General features: G+C 42.8%; 1 protein-coding gene across 1 annotated transcript; it reads left to right on the top strand.

Annotated features, from left to right (window-relative positions):
• The first annotated feature begins 2,898 nt into the window (after window positions 1-2,898).
• On the top strand, window positions 2,899-17,558 carry rab3b (RAB3B, member RAS oncogene family). The gene is made up of 5 exons (XM_086281642.1): window positions 2,899-3,150; window positions 5,474-5,698; window positions 11,949-12,067; window positions 12,146-12,270; window positions 15,445-17,558. The coding sequence occupies exons 2-5, from the start codon at window positions 5,474-5,476 to the stop codon at window positions 15,627-15,629; spliced, it is 654 nt and encodes a 217-aa protein (XP_086137768.1). The 5' UTR covers window positions 2,899-3,150; the 3' UTR covers window positions 15,630-17,558.
• Window positions 17,559-17,861: the final 303 nt, after the last annotated feature.

The raw sequence follows: 17,861 nt of genomic DNA, 5'->3' as shown, positions 1-17,861 counted from the left end.
ATATATTACTATAATATAATAAATATATATGTATATATATGCTGATGGTTTTCATGTTGCACACAAAGACATGCAGTTTGTCTGGTTTTCTGTGTCAGGGCTCCTGGACTTAGATTCTTATATTGTATAAACATTGATGTAAAAATCAGGCCAGCTGGTGTAAACATGGTTTGATTTCCTCTTTTAAATTTATCTGCTCTTTGCTTTTTCTGTGGTTTGGTGTCATAGGTCTATTATGTTGTCCCTTCTTTGACAGTAACCGCGAGAACCTGCAGGGTTTCTCTCGTTTAAAGCTGCAATGATTGCTTTAACCTCGAGGTGACGGTTGTTGTGATTTGGCGCTATATAAGTAGAATAGGATTAAATTTATCAGCCTCTGCGATGTGATTGGTGGATAAAGGTTTTTGTCTGGTCTGATGTTCATTTTCTCCCATGTTTAATAAAGAAAAGCATCAAAATTGGTCTTTAAATTTGAAGTCAGGCAGTGAATGTCTGCAGAACCGAAACTGCAAAAGAGGCTGAAAGGCTTGAGTGATTAGTGCAGCTTTAAAGACTGAAGAGAAACTCGTCTGCTTTTCGAAAATTGTTGTTGTTTTGTTTTGTTTTTAATCAGGCTGTTTCTCTTATGCAGTGAATTATCACGTAAAGCTTAGAATCTAATCGTATTCTGATCATCTGAGCTACAAAAATGAATTTTTAATGAAAGATGATTGTATTGATCTGTAAATCGGTGAGGGGTTATTGATTATAGCTTCATGGTTATCTCTGTGCTTTAATAAACTCTTTGAAAATGATTCCCCGGTGTCTGTCTGATGTTTACATTCTTCTCTGTGATGAAAGCTTTAGTGTTTTATGAGTTTCCTCTTCACATGTGTTTAAATGTCTTCAGTCAGGGAAAAAAAGGTGATCACGCTGAATATGAACAGGAAGTGATGACATCGGCATCACGATAGTCGAGTATGTGGCACGCACTTTAAATAATGAAAGTTAGAATAAAAAGGTCGAGTAAGGTCAGCAGTGAGAGGCTGGAGAGCCTGAGGAGCTGTACATGATTTAAAAATAAATCAATAACAATGCAGCTCAATATCAAGCAGGTAAAGTTTGGAGTCAAAAATAAAGAGCTGAGCTTCAGTCAGGTTTCTTTTTCTCTGTGCTGCAGCTGCTCTCACACAGACTGTTCAATAAAACAAGTGAACTGGATACATTTATAGCGACAGACACTGTCTGACACATCTGCCATTGACTGAACCACAACAAGAGCCAGTATCTGCTGCTCCTCCTAACTGTGTGTGTGTGTGTGTGTGTGTGTGTGTGTGTGTGTGTGTGTGAGTGATGCAGTGACAGGTGGAGTGCAGTGATTGGCCTCTGCCAGGCTCCTGTGTCTGGATTGGATCATTAGTTTGAGTCCTGGCTTCAGAGTTTTGGTGAGTTCTTGACAGTGACTCATACACACTTGTCACGCACTGAAAAACTGAGAAGCAGTTTCTAGGTTAGGAGCTATATATATATATATATTATAACAGCAGTTCACTTGCATGGTCTTAAAACCTGATTTGGCCACTTCAAATATCTTTATCAAACAGCAATGTTATGTTTGTTGCGATTTCTGCTGCCCTGTTGGCTACATCCTTTATATGAAAAGACATAAAAACAAAAATTTAATTCAAAGGGTAAAAGTCACTTTTGCCAAAAACTGACAGGACAGGAATGTCCTTTCTGCCTCAAAGTGACTTTATATCCTTCATCACTCATATGTTTGGCAAAGCTTTGGCAGATTATATGCCAAAAAGTCATTTACAACACTTTTTGTCACAACACCAGCTCCCAGACACTGAGTGAATAAATTGAGTCACAGCGCCATCTACTGGATATACACTCTAAGCAAGGCTGAAATCACGGGGAAAGCTTTTGAATGAAATAAAGTTTCCATCAGGTAGACTGTCAGGTTCTACAGTGGTTTCTCTGCAGGCATCAGGCAGGTGAGCATTTTCACCTGTTCTGTTTCAAATGTTGGATCATTGCAGATCCTTATAGTTTGTGTCATAATGTAAATGTTTAAAGAGCGCACAGATTCATATAAAGACCGAGGCAATGATGTGTAGAAGGAAACAAATGTGCTGAAAAATATAGTTTCTGCGAGGTGTGTGAGGTCAGTTTTGTGGGGCTCTGTGCAGATGCCTGCATGGTTGTAGGTCTGTTGTAACTGCGTGGTCTCGACTGCAGAGGCTGCGCTACAAGGCAGATGCCCTGCAGACGGGCTGCAACAGCTCTGCTCTGTGAGTGTTGGGGCAGCACATATCTTTCTACTTGTTCTACTTGTTTATTCAGTGAGCTAGTTTCAGTCATTGTGTAAATTGTGTCTCTTTTTAAAATGCCAGCCCCGCCCCCTGCTGCTCCACCTGTTCTTACAGCACTGCACCATCTGCATGTGTTTCCTGCACATGCATGAACCGATCAGATCCCTCAGCTGAAGTTTCTCACAGTGTGAATCTGCAAGTGTGTCTGCCTGCTGCTGCTGAGGATGATGATGCTGAAGATGATGATGGGATGAAGATGATGAAAATACTGATGATGAAAATAATGGTGATAAAGATGATGATGATGATGTGATGATGAGGAAGATGATAATATGATCATGTGATGAAGATTATGAAAATAATGATGATGACGAAGATCATGAAAATCATGTGATGATGATGAGATGATGATGTGATGAAGATGATGAGAATGAAGACAATGGTGATGAAGAGGATGAAGATGATGATGGTGCAGTAGTTCCAACAGGCTGCTGTCCTCGCGCTCCTTCAGCCTCCTCCGTTGTTATGAGTCATCGCGCGCAGCGTCTGCGGAGCGGCGCGCTGTGATTGGTTGAAGAGGAGCCGCCTGCGCGCGCACGGAGCCGCTCGTTGACCGTGGAAGAGCCGCTGCTGGCGCGTGAGGAGCAGCAGGAGTTGTGTGCAGCATGTCATCCTGCCGCCGTGCGTGAAACAGCTGCGCGCGGACAGATTCAGACTCTTCAGATCGTTTCACAGCAAACATCCGGTCTGCACGCGCCTCCTCCTCTCCCCAGCACAGGAGCCACTGCTGAGAACACACGGATTTTATCTGCACACCGAGACACCGAGAGAGCGTCCGATCCGCCCAGCAGAGGTGACACACACGGACACACACACACACACACATACGGACACACACACACTGATCCAGAAACGTCGGTCACACCTGCACCGGTGCGACACCGGGGCTCGTGCATCTCTGCGATTTTCCTCCAGCCTCATCATCATCATCTTCACATCATCGTCGGTGATCGATGGCTTCGATCCTTCTCTAATCGATGGTTTGTATTTTTCGACGCTGAAGCTTGATGACGTCCATGTGGGATGATGGTGATGATGGTGATGATGAAGTCAGAGGTGCAGCTGGTCTGCGGGGATTCAGGCTGCTCCGTGGCTTCTCCTCCCTGCGGAGGCCCTATTGGAGGGATGGCTGCTCATTCTGATTATCAAACAGCACCTTCATCAACTTCACCTTTCATTTAGCGATAATAAGCGTGCTGATGTTAACCTGGTGATGATCAGATAATCCTCTCTGGTATGATGCTTCTGATCAGGAGAGCAGCACGTGAGCTCAGACCTGCTGGGTGTGATTCTGTGGTCCCTGATTGGTCCCGTGCCTTCACACACGTTTTACATGATACTTCATGAAGTTTAAACCTCTTTTGTTCGTTATACTTTTCAATCATTTTTATCCAAAGAAGCGAAAACGCGACTATTTCCATTGGCCTCTGCAGCATCTGTGTTAGTCATTGTACCCCATACAACGAGGTGACTGTTGTTGTGATTTGGTGCTATAGAAATAAAATAAAATTGATTAATTTTCTTATCCAGCTGACGAGTCTGTCCCAGCTGTCATAGGGTGACAGGCGGGCACGCCTGCACAGGTATCACAAGGTTAACAGAGAGAGAGAGAGAGAGACAACCATTCACACCTACAGCCAGTATAAAATCACTATGGTGATTATTGATTCATTAAACCACCAATTGTTGCTTCTTTAATGTGTTTATGACTTTAATGTTGCACCTTTAATGTGTTAATTAATTTATATTTTAAATCTACAGAAGAAGAAGAAACAAAGTACAACATCCAAAATAATTAAAGTGGCTGAGATCAGAAATACTTCAAGGACAAGTACATTAAGTACATTAAGACTGTATTTAAGTAAAGTACTTGAGTAAATGTACTCAGTTACATTATCTACAGTATGCTCTCCACTAGTGGTTGTTTTGGGGGTAACAATCATATTGCATTATGACATGCGCTAATGGAAGCGGCACGGGATGGCTCGGGTTCAGCTTCACCTGATGGATATTACCAGCTCGGGCTGAACCCTCTGCACCTGCAGTTCTTCTCTTCACGCTACACACAGTGCTTCCTCATGTTGTGATGTAACTTCCAGACCTTTGACCTCTGAATGGACCAAGCTGTGATGTGTCCTCTCCTGATGGATCTGCTTGATGTTTGCACCCAGAACGTCCTTTTTTATTCAGCTCCTTCAACCACACCTACAAATCAAACACCTGGAATCATCTGCACAGCTTTGACGATTTATTTACGATTTACATTGCACCGCGTCATTCTGTGGAGGAGCAGGCAGATACTGGATGCCGTGCAGAAAACACCCACAGGCCGTAGAAAAGACTAACGCACCTTCAGGTGTGAAAAATGAAGCCGGTGTGGAAAATGCCTTAAAGCTGCCTTCTTTTTAATGGCCACCAGGGGGCGAGAGCTGTGGCTGCAAACAGACTTCGGTCCTGTAGAAGTCTATGAGATCTCTGACCTCTGTGTGTTTTATCTGCTCAGCCACTTGTTTTAGGTTGTACTGAATAAAACATGAAGTCAGTGTTGGTTATTCTACGTTTCCTTTGTCTGCACGTTATGGACTCACCAGTGAGGCAGTCGCTTGATGTTGTTGGTGGTGAAGTTGACTGGTTACACTAGGTTAAAACGACGCTCATGCCACCATGAAATCTGCTCCTGTAGTCCACGCGTGCACAACACTCTGCATCCCACCTCAGAAACACCACTGAAACCAGCAGTGCATCAGACCTGTACGAGGTTCAGGCACCATGAGAGTGAGTTTTAGGCGACCACAGACGTCTGCTGTTCAGGTGTTCTCTTCACTAAATGTTTAATCACCTTCAAAGGATTTTCTTTACCCTTTTTCTATACATTCATGGGTCTAAATAATCAAGAGAGTTTGGAATACTGAGTGACAACACTGTAAGCAGACAGATTCTTCCCATCCCAACTGATCCCATCAAAGTAAAAGAGCTTTTATACCACTGACATGCTCAGACTGTTACACAAGCAAATGTAAACTCTGCAATCTCAGGTGAGACTTAAAAGAAGCTCTCAGTCTGGATGAATATTCATGTTGCTGATTCTTGTGTTTTTGTCCTTTTCAAATCTTCAGATGGCAAAGGCAGACCAGCGTTTCGGCCAGCGGGATGGCTCTGACCAGAACTTCGACTACATGTTCAAGCTGCTGATCATCGGCAACAGCAGCGTGGGGAAGACGTCCTTCCTGTTCCGCTACGCCGACGACTCCTTCAGCAACTCCTTCGTCAGCACCGTGGGCATTGACTTCAAAGTGAAAACGGTGTATCGCAACGACAAGAGGATCAAGCTGCAGATCTGGGTGAGGACGGTTTGCTTGTCTGAGATGCCGGAGACGAACTGGCTTGTGGAAACAGATGCTGATGTCACAAATTATGCACATGGTGTCTTGTTGCATTGATGTCTTCAGTCTCTGCCTCTGTGATATTCTTTTTTTTTTTTTAGCTATAAAGTAAAAAATAATAGAAAGAAGTTGTAAGGCTGGTGGTTAGATGTTAAACCTGGTTCGCTTTGACGTCAGAGGACACCTGCATTGGTGTCAGGCCTCAGAACCAGCCCCTCTGTTAGGAAGAAGTGGTTTTGCAACCACAAAATGTTTTAGTCATAAAATTAATTATTGATCATCAGATTATCAGTTTAAACTCTGTGTTTGTGTGTCTGTTTTTTTGTGTGGCTCTTTTGTTAGTCAGGGAATGCGATGGTAGCGTCAATTAGCAGTGAGGAGTCAGCAGGAACTTCTCTTTGTTTATATTTTGTCTCATTTGCATCATCCTTACCTGGGCAGGTGGTAGGGTCCATGCAGGTAAGGCTGAGACGGTGAAAGGTGATGCAACATTACCTGGATTCTGTAACAGCCCTTTAAAAAGTTGGTACCAAACAATAACCTCTTTCCCTCATACAGACTCAGGGCTCAACACTGATGGTCATTCAGGGACGTAACACACAGCTGCTTCAGTATCTCAGGATGTTGTTTAAAAGGGATGATAAAAGCATGAGATGCACCAATGTGTCAGTCGGACCTCGGACTTAATGCAAGCTTCTTATCGGTGTGTCGTGGTGACGATGAATACTGAAGCGGAGCTGGTTTACAGAAAAGTTTAAAGGGGGAATAATGATTTGATCCCAGTTGAAATGAAGAGTCTCTGTTTTTTATGGTGGTTTCATTTTAATGATGAGAGATGAATATCAACCAAAAAAAACCAAAACAAACACATTACATAAAAATTATAAACTGACTTGCATGTCTTGTTGCCTTGTTGGCGATCAGAGCAGTTTCTTGTTGTTGGTCATTAGGTTTGCTCACTTCTCAAGTTGCCAACTCAAAGCCTTAGTAGCTTCACAGGACTTGCTTCTTTTTTAGCCACTCCTTTGTTGCCTTGGCGATATGTTTTGAGTCATTCTCATGCTGGAAGTCCCATCCTTGACCCATCTTCAGTGATCAGGCTGAGGGAAGGAGGTTCTGGTTCTAGTTTGGCGTCATACATCGGCCCCCTCATCATGTACCCTCAGCAGAAAAACAGCCCAAAGCATAATGTTTCCACCTCTGTGCCTGACTGTGGGGATGCTATTCTTTGAGTCGTACTCAGCATTTCTCTTCCTCTAACCTCAGCAGGAGACCGATTTTGGTTTCATCTGACCACAGGTCTTTCTCCCAAGCCTTCTCTCACTGATTTAAGTGTTCACTGGTAAACTTAAGATGGGCCTGAACATGAGCCTCCTTGAAGATTCCAATCCATTACAGTGTAACACGATAACATTATGAAGCTCATCCCATGGAGTTCTGGGCTGATCCACTACTTTTCCTATGATTATCCTCATCGCATGAGGCAAGATCTCGCATGAAGCTCCAGACTTAGACTGATTGATGGTCACTGAGTTTTTGATTGATTGATTGATTGATTGATTGTAATCTGTTCGCCACATGGCAAACAGCCAGTCTGTAGGAGGTTCTGGCTGGTTCGCAGAGCATCAAATACTTGTTTCCCTCAATGAACATACAGATGTATTTATAACGTTTATGTAATGTCAATTTCTGGATTTTCAAATAATATTCTGTCTCTGTCCATTAAAATGAAACTATCATAAAAAATAGAGACAGTTCATTTATTTGTAAGTGAGCAAACTTACACACTCCTACCCCACATATGACCAAGAGCTGTGGGCAGTGATGGCAGACTGAGTATACAGGCAGCAGAAATGAGCTTCCTCTGAAGGTTGTCTGAGCTCACCAAATACAAAGTTAACCTCAGGTTACCCGCTCAGATACAGTCGCTGGAAGAGTGACACATTTTCTCCAAGGTCTCTCCTTTTTTTAGATACATCTCTGTGCAAAAGTGAAGATGAACCATAGAGAAAGTCACAGTTTGTGAGCCAATCAGCCCCTCTTACAATGCTGAGCATCTCAGCTGACACAGCACCAAGTGAGCTGTTAACAAGGATGAAAGCTTTTCTAAGAGAGATCTTTCAGCTGAAAATGTTGTTGGGGAAATGGATGTCTGCTCACCTGCAGCCATTGGGGAAGTCTGGAGGTCGGGCCAGCTCCATGGACGCACCATGTTCCTCATCCTGTTCCTGGTGAGGTTTTGTGGTATGGCAGAACACGCTGTCCTGATGGGTCAGGAGGATGCTGACTGAGCGGACCCATTCTAAATACTGGAAATACTCCATGTGGTTTAGATGTTGAGCTGCAGAGCCAAAGTGCTTGAAGATGCACTTTTCACCAATCAGCAGAAATTCGGAAACACCTTAAAGCACTTGCCTGATCAAATCTTATGTGATTTAACTTCCTGTTCAAAGGGAGTTCTTTCTTCCTCCTGTTGCCACGTCCTGCTCACACAGGGGATCGTCTGATTGTTGGTGTTTTCTCTTTATCTTACACTATGAAGCATCATGGGACAATTGTTGCTCTGAATTGGTGCTGTCTGAATAAAACTGAATTGAACTGGAGCAGTTATTGTGAAGAATTACTGAAATTAACTTTTTTTTTTTTTTTTTTTAATTTTTGCTTTCATGTCCATAAATAAAAACTGCATGAATAGAATGATCTCACATTAAGTCGAGATCAGACCACATCTTTCATGCATACTACACCAAAACAATCAAAAACCTTCCACAAACTGACCACAGACATCATCTGATGTTCATTTGACAGCCCAACGCTGATCTAAGGTTTGATCGAATGTTTAGCCGCTGCAGATCGCACTGATGCTTCCTGCTCTGTTTTTTATTTGATTGGCTTGATTGATGTGGATTTAGCCTTTACTTGTTCCATTCGGGCAGTTTTTGTAAAATTGTCTGTTTATTCCTTTAAATTAAAGTTTAAAAAGCATCTTTTCCCTGCAGGTTAAACTTGTGCCTCCATCTTTGCTGATGCTGAATCTCTCAGAGGGTTCAGTGATGTGTCTCCTCGTCCTTTAATGTCTCTGCTCTCGCTGCTTTAATACACTGCGACGAAACGTTACAATTCTGTGACGTCAGCTGTAATGTTGAACGTGCTGTGACAGAGCGCACGTCTTCATAAAGCGCAGTAATGATCAGCTGCATGCGTTTAAAGTGGATCAGCAGACTGAGCTCTGCTTGCAGCAAAAACACACTCACAGCTCCTTTTATCAGTGGTGATGTTGTTGCCATGGCAGCGGCCCTTTACGCTCACACACACAGGCACACACACACACACACACTCCGTTACTGTGTTGACTTTAGTGGCAATTAAAAGGAGCTCTCAGGGTGGAGAGGTTGAGACCTGGCGGGAGACAAAGGGCCCAGAAGGTGTTTGTGTGCATGCATGTGTGTGTGTGTGTGTGTGTATGTTGTTGACATAATTGGAGCCAATCAGAGCCAGCTGATTCAAACTGAAAGCATCGTTGTGAGTAAAAATAGACTGAACACAAACTGTTGGATGGAGAGCTATGACCAAAGCATCATGGGAGGTGTAGTTTATGGCTGTTAACTTCAACATGTTAACACAGATTTTAGATCACTGGCTCTGCTTACAGACACATGTAGTCACTACGGGCGACACCTCTGGTTGTCAAAAGTGTGATTGGATAGAAGTTTAAGAGGAGATTGATCCTCCCGCTCAGCCGAGCTCAGTGCAAACCTCTGATGAGTTTATGGCCTCAGGTCTTATGGAATAAAACGTGATATTTATTTTGGACTTTTTGGCTCTGTTAGTGTCATACAGGAGTAGGAAGTAGGAGAGTGTTTCAGCTGTCTGCATATTTTTGAGGCTGATCATCCTCCATCGTAAACACACACACACACACACTCCACAGTCTGAATTAATTAATCGTATACGAGCTCTCGCTGTGTCTCTCCGGATAAAGGCAGAATCAGGAAGTGTTGAGTCAGAGCTAAAATTAGCAGAGTGACTCGGGGCAGCTGTAGTGATACGGAGGATGAAGTGGTGGAGGACGGTGGCGTGAAAGTCACACTGTGGCCCGGCTGCTTGTTGCAGAGATCAATGGCCTGAGACTAGCTGAAAGAGTCTCTGGTGCTTTCTTAGATCATTTTTATTGATCGTCTTCAGTTTCCACAGTAATGATGTGTATTCAATCTGTCATATCACAAGTCAGAGTTATTAAAGCAGCACTGACACATATACATTAGCACAGGGAGGGATGCTGATGCCGTTAGCTGAATGACTGTTTTGCTTAAATATTAAAAACGAACTTTTTATTCATCACCCTTTACTCTTCAGAAGTTGTTCTTTCAAGCCTTTGAGCTTCTGCAGAAACCCAGCAGGTGTCTAAAGAAACACTTAAGCTGAATCAACACACTCATATTTTAGGTTCCAAACAAATTATCTATAATGAACCTGCTGTGTAGTTTATGTATTTGTGAGGATGTTTGTTTCAGGAGTTTTTCCCCGCTGTGTCTCAATCCAGCGTCTTCCTCTCTTTTTCTTCTCCTGCAGATTTACAGACATTTTTACAGCTTTATTTCTGGAGCTTCAGCACTGATGGCTTCATCATGGTAGATTCATAGAGTGGACCTTAAATATGGATGCAGCCACGAAGTCTGGAAGTTTTGGAGTTTACTTTCGGCCTTCACCGTGCTGTTTTTTTTTTTTTTTTTGATTGTTTCCAGATCATATTCAGACGAGAGGCTGGAATGCTAAGTTATCAGCTAACGCTCTTGTTATCAGTATGCATCTACAGACTGTATGGGTACATCACACAGACACAGATACCTAGAATTTCACTTCCTAGATGGTCTGTTAGTACAGTAACCTCACAGCAGCCATATTATTGGTCACATAAAGTCATTAAAAAGGCTCTAACAGCACAAACAGGGTCCAGAGGTATTGACTGGTAGCAGCTACAGCCACTTGTGTCACCATTTACCTGTCAGTCAAAGAGGCCACGCCTCTAATAATGCAAACTTTCCAGGCGAGTGCTAAAACCACTCCCCCCATACTGTTGTTATAAAGGGGGAAATTATCGATAGAGACCAGACAAGCTTGTGTATCGAGCTGTAAATATGTTTATTTTTGCTGTAAACCTTTAACATCGGAGTCTGAAGGGGCTGACTCACTGCTGGAGCCTCTGCTGGACGTTGGAAGAACTGCAGCTTTTAGTACTTGGAGGCTGCTGATTAGTTAAAGTCTGTTTGCAGCTGGCACAGTCATGTGCAGTGTTGGTCAAGTTACTTGAAAAAAGTAATCAGTAACTAATTACTGATTACTTTCCCAAAAAGTAATCCCGTTACTTTACTGATTACTTATTTTCAAAAGTAATTAATTACTTAGTTACTTTTTAAAAACATGATTTACAACCTGAATAGGTGATAAAGCGATAGATCTTTCAGCCCAATTCTACTTTTTCTGCATAATCCATCACACAAAATGTAATCAAATGGAAAAGTATCTTTTTAAAACTTGTTTTATTAGTTTTAATCTTTTAACTTTATGCATCAAGCAAAAATGTAATTATATGCAACATTCTCTGACTGGAAGAAATTTGTTTAATATTTAAACCTATTTTCTGCACATTCCAGCACATAAAATAAAATATTTTTTTGTGTTTACACTCACTCTTTCAAATAGATGAAAGTAAAACACAGCAGAAAATAAATAAAATCAAAGACTAGCGGTCCTGTTGCTCTATTTTCACCTGTAAAGCAGGAGTGGGGTAGGCGGAGGTTTACCCTGGTGTAGGTGTGCCGCAGCGGTCAGTGGAAGAATCCGCGAGTTTCTCTGTGAATTTCCCATTACGTCGTAGCGCACTCGGTGCTTGCTTGGAAGTTTAGGGGGTTTTTTGCTAATAAGGGGAAGTTTTCTTCCCACACACAACGGACACTAATGTTTTTGTCACTTTTTACGAAATCAAACTCAAAGTAAGGTCAGTACCTCCACGCTTTAAACGCTGCACGCTCATACTCTCTCCCGCACTCCATATATGATCCCTTGTTGATCTGCACACAGCTGTTGTCACGAACGTCGCACTCGCTTACGTCACTGTCATGAGACATTCTCGCAAAAAAAAAGTAATCAGATTACACTAACGCGTGCCCATCTCTGGTCATGTGACTAGCTGTGTGTTTGTTTTCAGGACACGGCCGGTCAGGAGCGTTATCGCACCATCACCACAGCCTACTACCGCGGTGCCATGGGCTTCATTCTCATGTATGACATCACCAACGAGGAATCCTTCAACGCCGTCCAGGACTGGTAGGTGATTGGCTGGAAGCCTGTGATTCAGCTCAGAAAGTGAAACTCAGCTCAGGTCATGTTGCTGTGTGTTTGCAGGGCCACGCAGATTAAGACGTACTCGTGGGATAACGCCCAGGTGATCATGGTGGGCAACAAGTGCGACATGGACGAGGAGAGAGTGGTACCCCCTGAGAAGGGAAAACACCTGGCTGATCAGCTAGGTGAGACTCAGCTCTCTTTCACCTCAGGTGGTACAGACAGCAGAAGAAACGTTTCTTCTTCATTAGTTGAGATGGTTGCAGTGAGAGAAACACTGCCTCAGGGCCCCAAAAAGGAACCTAAAGAGAAAATTATATATATATGAGCTTATTTAGTTTAACTATTCAAAGAAAAAGGGATGGCTCATCTCTTCCTTCAGCAGCTCTGTGCTGAGGCTCATGGGACATGTAGTATGTTTGATGTAGTAAAAAAGTAGAAAAACCCATAGTGTGATTAAAATACATACACACAATCCCTCCCCTTCCTCATATTATCTAACATTTACCTGCAAACACCTGAGCATGAAGGCAGTGCAGGAGGAGCCTTCAGACTAACAGGGATGGTTTCTGCAAACAGGTGTGTTTTCACCAGGTGAGCCCTGTCTGCCGAAGAACTTTCTTTAAATTATACCTGTTGGAGGAAATCTGATTATAAGTTCATTTTATTTTTGCTTTTTCTTGGTCTGAACATTTAGAAAGTACTCAGTTTAGCTTTAATTTTTCTTTATGCACAAGAACACGAAGAACAAGAATATGAAAGCAGGTAAAAGCTGCGGCTCTCAGCACTGACAGGGCGAGTAGCTTTTTATTCCAGTAAAAGCAGCATTGCACTTTATTGTTGATAGATTTTATTAATGCACCACCCTACGTGAATTCATTTTCACACACCGTGTGCTGACTGCAGAACAAAGAAATGAATAACTGTGATTCAGAGCGCCAGCATTGATTTTTCCTTTGTTTGATGGTGTTTAGCCTGAAAATTATTATTAATTAAAGCACACTCATGAAAACACCTTCAAACTTTTTCGGCCTAATTTTACATATGATCAATAATGAACATGCAGAAAAATAGAAATAAACATTATCATGTCTGTACTTTACTGACATCAGACTTCACTCCCAATGTTTTTAGACGAGCTCAGGTGTTATTCAGGGCCCTCTGTTCAGGTCACGTGTATTCAAAGCTGCTCTGAGGTCAGTCCATCAGAGAGCTGTGCTGACACTGAGCCGAAAGCCTGAAACACCTTAAACACACAAATATGGGATGAGATGCTTCACTCTTCATGCTTTCTGTCCTAATGCAGATAATTGAGCTGAAACTGAGCCTTGCTGCAGCTCTATTAACTGTTTAACTCACCTTTCATGTAGCCTGAGAAAGAGAGTGAATCAGATTCTCCACATCAGCTAAACGAGCGTCTGTTCAAGTGTCTGCTTCTCACACAGTCTGATTTATTAAAAAAAAAACAAAAAAAAAAACAAAAAAAAAAAACAGAAAATAATTTCCATGACACGGGAAAAACCTACTCGAATAGAAATGAGGAGGACCTCATGTCTGTCTGACAGCTCTTACATGAACCAATGTTCGCTCTCCAAACTTTAAGCTTTATTATATTAAGGATCTCTCTGGTATCAAATATGGAGTGTATTCCCTTTCATTTTTAAAACTAGAGCAGACATTGACACGTAGCTGAATGGCAACAGTTTTCATAAAGCAAACAGACAATATAAACAGTTAAAGTTCAATATAAACAGCATCTATCTTACTAAAGCTAGAAGTGAAAATACTCAGCTTAAAAGAAGAAAACTCTTCTGGTTCTTTTCCAGTAAGCACCTCCATCTCATTCTCAGGGTTTTTTGTCTTTCCTCTTGCATTAATATTCAAGAATGTACTTAGTAAAAACATATATCTAAATGATCTTTCATATATAGCCCTTTTCTACTCTTGCAGAGCACTCAAAGCCATGTGCTTAAATTGTCAAAATCCGGTTGTAGGAACTCAGGCGCAGAGCGTTTAGACGCCTCCAAAAGACAGTTTATTTACAGCACCAGTGCACAGTATATACAGTGAGGGGAATCCAAAACTCCAGGGAATCACAGGGTAGCTCTCTCACACTCACACACGGCAGGGAGGTCACAGGTCCGGGGAGGAAGGTCTGAAGCAGAAGAGAAGGGAAGTCACAAACTAATCACGAATCTCAAATTACTAAGCACGAGTTCGCAGGAGCTGCAAGAAACACTAACGTCAGCAGTACAATCATCCAGCGACGAGAGGATCTGTGTTCCAGCCTCAAATAGTGCTCCCGGTGATGACAGGTGATTGTTGTCAGGTGTGTGGGCCAAGGGCGGGAGCCCACAGTGAGCCCCGCCCAGGCAGAGAGGGAGAGAGAGAGAGAGAGAGAGAACCAAAACGGCAAATGTAGCCTTGTGGGGCCGGCCGGGCAGGCACGGAGACCATGACATAAATGTTTTCTATTGAACAGTCAAACTCAGGTTGATGCATCAGACAGCACGATGAGGTTAGTGTCTTGCCCAAGATGCCAACTGGAGCAGTCAGGAATCAAGCCACCAACCTTCTGATTAGTAGATGACCTGCTTTACCTCCTGAGCTACAGCCACCCCATCTGAGCAATACAATGCATTGTCATCAGCATGGAAAGGAAAGGAGATTTTATGTTTCATTCATTAAATTAAAGAAATAAACCCATGAGAAAGTTGTTTTCCTGCATAAATTGGAAGGTGGAGGTGTTGGAAAGGGTCCAAATCCAGAACACCAAGGAAGGTAGTGGAAAGAAAGCCTTTATTTGTTGGAATATCCAAAATTTTGCAATCCAAAGAAAACCCATGGAGATGCAGGGCAGCACAACACAAAGCACAGATAAAAACCTAATCTGACAAGAACACAGAGGGAGACAGGACTGTTTACACACACTAGACGAAGGGGGAAATAAGCCACAGTTAAACATATTCAAGACAATCAACAGACAGGAAGTAAAACCCAACAGAACCAGAAACACAGAAATAATGAAACACTACTGAAAGTGTGAACTGAAACTAAGTACGACCTAAAAACTAAAACAAATATCCATGAAAACACATCTGCATTACCACAAACTAACTTCAAAATGCTATAATAATAAAATCCAACAGAAAATTCAGAGAATTCAGACATGTAAAACACTAGGACAATGTCATTTCCACTGAGTTTAAAAGCACTTTGTTTATGAGCTATACAACATGGCATCATCAGCATAAAGGAGCATTTCGTTTATCACTAGTCTAATGTGATCCACTGAGTCCGACGCCTCTAAATGTTGCTGCAGTGGTTTTTAAGTAAAGCTCTTCTGCTTCCTCCTGCAGGCTTCGAGTACTACGAGGCAAGCGCCAAAGAGAACATCAATGTGCGGCAGGTGTTCGAGCGCTTGGTGGACATCATCTGTGTGAAGATGTCAGAGCGTGTGGACGTAGAGGCGCCGGCAGCTCCTGGTTCCAAGACCACCAGACTGACCGACAAACCTGCCCAGCTACCTCAGAAGTGCTGCTGATCGTCTGTCATACCCCAAGCTCTCAAAATAAGAAAAAGAAAAAAATATATATAGATTATCTATTGTAACATTCCTCTGCACACTCGCTCTGCTTCATGTTTGTGAGCGGCCATCCATTACTACGCCTTCTCCAGGCCCTGCTAACTAACATCTATATAACCACTTTTACCATCCCAAGTGTCCGTGGGAGGCCCTTTAGCTGTCAGCGTACTCCATGCTAATGCGGATTTGGCGTGCTTGAAAAGGTTATTGTGCTGCTGGTGGTGATATCACTGTGACCAGTGACTGTTTTCAAAGATTTTTCTCTTATGCAGAAACAAAAAAAAAGAACAAAGCCTTGATTATACTAGAAAGTGACACAGTTACAGACAGGCTGAAAAAGTGACATCAGGTACTTCCGGTTCGTTCTCTTAGCTGTCGCATGGATAATTAGCATCTGATGATGAGCGTGCACGGTTTATTTCATAGTTAACTGTGAAATGCTGACATTCATGTGTGTGAAGTAGAGGCCTTTTACTGTGGAGTGAGGAGTCAGAGGTCAGGACTGTGAGGAAGACTTTTGGTAAGTGGGGGGAATTTGTGAGTCAGGGGTGGAGAGTGGACTGTTTCCGCTGAGAAACAAATGCACTGAAGGAGTTTCCAACAGGATGATTAGATCTGCGCATTTTCTGTGCTGGTGTGACTTCAAGGTGGAAACAATTAATGTCTAAAAAGCTGCACAGCTGGTAACCACAGACTCAACTTCTTGCAAGCATGAAAGTCGAATCCAACAGAAGCTGATCCAGAATGCTGCACAGATGTGAAACATCCAGCAGGAAACCACTGCAGGTCAGAGTGACAATAGGATCCATCCAGTCCAGCTGCTGCAGAGACCAAACTGCAGATGATTGTTAACACTAGTAAAAGGCTTTTTTCTGCAAGCCGTTGCGTGCCACTCTGTAGTGCAGACTTCTTCACAGAGAAATAACCACTACAAAGTCGGTGGCTCTTGAGTTAAACTTTCCTTAACTTAAAGGTGAGCGGTTAAAGCAACTACCAGTGGAGTGAAGGACACCTCTGACTGACATATCAGGGGGTGGTAAATACATTAGAGGGCTACCTAAGCAACCACAGCCAGGAACAGCCATAATCCAGCTGCCATTAAAATGATGCAAGATGAGTGAATCACTTCCTGTGTGGACACCCCTTAAGAAGTGTGCTTCATTCGCATGCATCACAAAGATGCCGTCCGGCTTTTCTTTGTTACCCTGAAGATGCTCTCTTTGATTGCAGCACTGTGATGTTGACCGAGACACCGAGGGTGAATCTTCTTACTCTGCCTGAGATTAGACGCGATGATTGACACCTGCTTGCTCCGTGCTGTAATGACACGTGTAGTGAGGCAGCAGGCCTCTAACTGAGTAACACTGCGGGTCAAGTTTAGTGTCTCAAACACGCCAAATGCCCATTTAGTTGGAGTGTGATGTCAGCAGGGTCACAGGTCAGCACAGCACTGCCTTTCCTCTCAAAGTGTAGCACAACGCCACAGCTGCTCATGTGTTTACAGTCCTCCTCTGAGTCATCACTCATGCTGCTTCTCTACAGCTAGCATTAGTTCCTCTGATATAACATGCCTATAGCCCACAAACTCTTACTGGCCTTACTCAGACAGACGCTTTAAGGCTGCACCACCAACGCACAACTCTGACAGGGCTGCAGTCCAGTCGCTCGGGTCAGAGGAGCCGGGTCAGAGGTGAAGAGACAGCACCCCCTGGTGGTTGAACAGGGTCTTAAGATAACTACAGAAACTTCAATGAGAAGGAAAACACTTGAAATGGTGTTAAAACAAAGTATTACTGAGACAACACATAAGTTTACATCCAAGAAAAAACCTCCATTGGGAGTTCTGATCTGTAAAACCTCAGATTAAATCATTACTTTCAAGAGTCATATCGGATGAACAGCTGTGAGTATTGATGACACCTGTAACCAGGTGTGAAATGAAGCTGAAACTGCATTGTGATTTTATGGATGTTTGTATGATGATTTCAGTCTTGGTTTCAGTGATGCTAAATCCCAGAGGTGAAGATATTTTCTCTGCTCACTCTGTGAAAACCAAACTGAGATACACAGATGCTCTTTGAGCATGTGCAAACCATCCACTAAAAAAAAAACTCTGAACTCTGACTCAAATTGTCTGCATCGGGAAGATTATTAACAACAAACAGAACAAATATAAGTCTGATTTGAGCG

This window comes from Aulonocara sp. 'chitande type north' Nkhata Bay, linkage group LG23, assembly GCF_057382095.1.
Source record: "Aulonocara sp. 'chitande type north' Nkhata Bay isolate Kocher_YH1m ecotype deep benthic linkage group LG23, A_spYH_male_GT1.1, whole genome shotgun sequence".
NCBI lineage: Eukaryota > Metazoa > Chordata > Actinopteri > Cichliformes > Cichlidae > Aulonocara > Aulonocara sp. 'chitande type north' Nkhata Bay.
The sequence above is the reverse complement of the archived record's forward strand: the minus strand, read 5'-3'. Positions and strand labels throughout refer to the sequence as shown.

Bases quoted from the DNA above. Each gene is read 5' to 3' on its own strand.
- rab3b (XM_086281642.1), top strand. From the start codon at position 5,474: ATGGCAAAGGCAGACCAGCGTTTCGGCCAGCGGGATGGCTCTGACCAG. The intron at 5,699-11,948 runs GTGAGGACGGTT...GTTTGTTTTCAG, and splicing joins GGATCAAGCTGCAGATCTGG to GACACGGCCGGTCAGGAGCG. The intron at 12,068-12,145 runs GTAGGTGATTGG...GTGTGTTTGCAG, and splicing joins TTCAACGCCGTCCAGGACTG to GGCCACGCAGATTAAGACGT.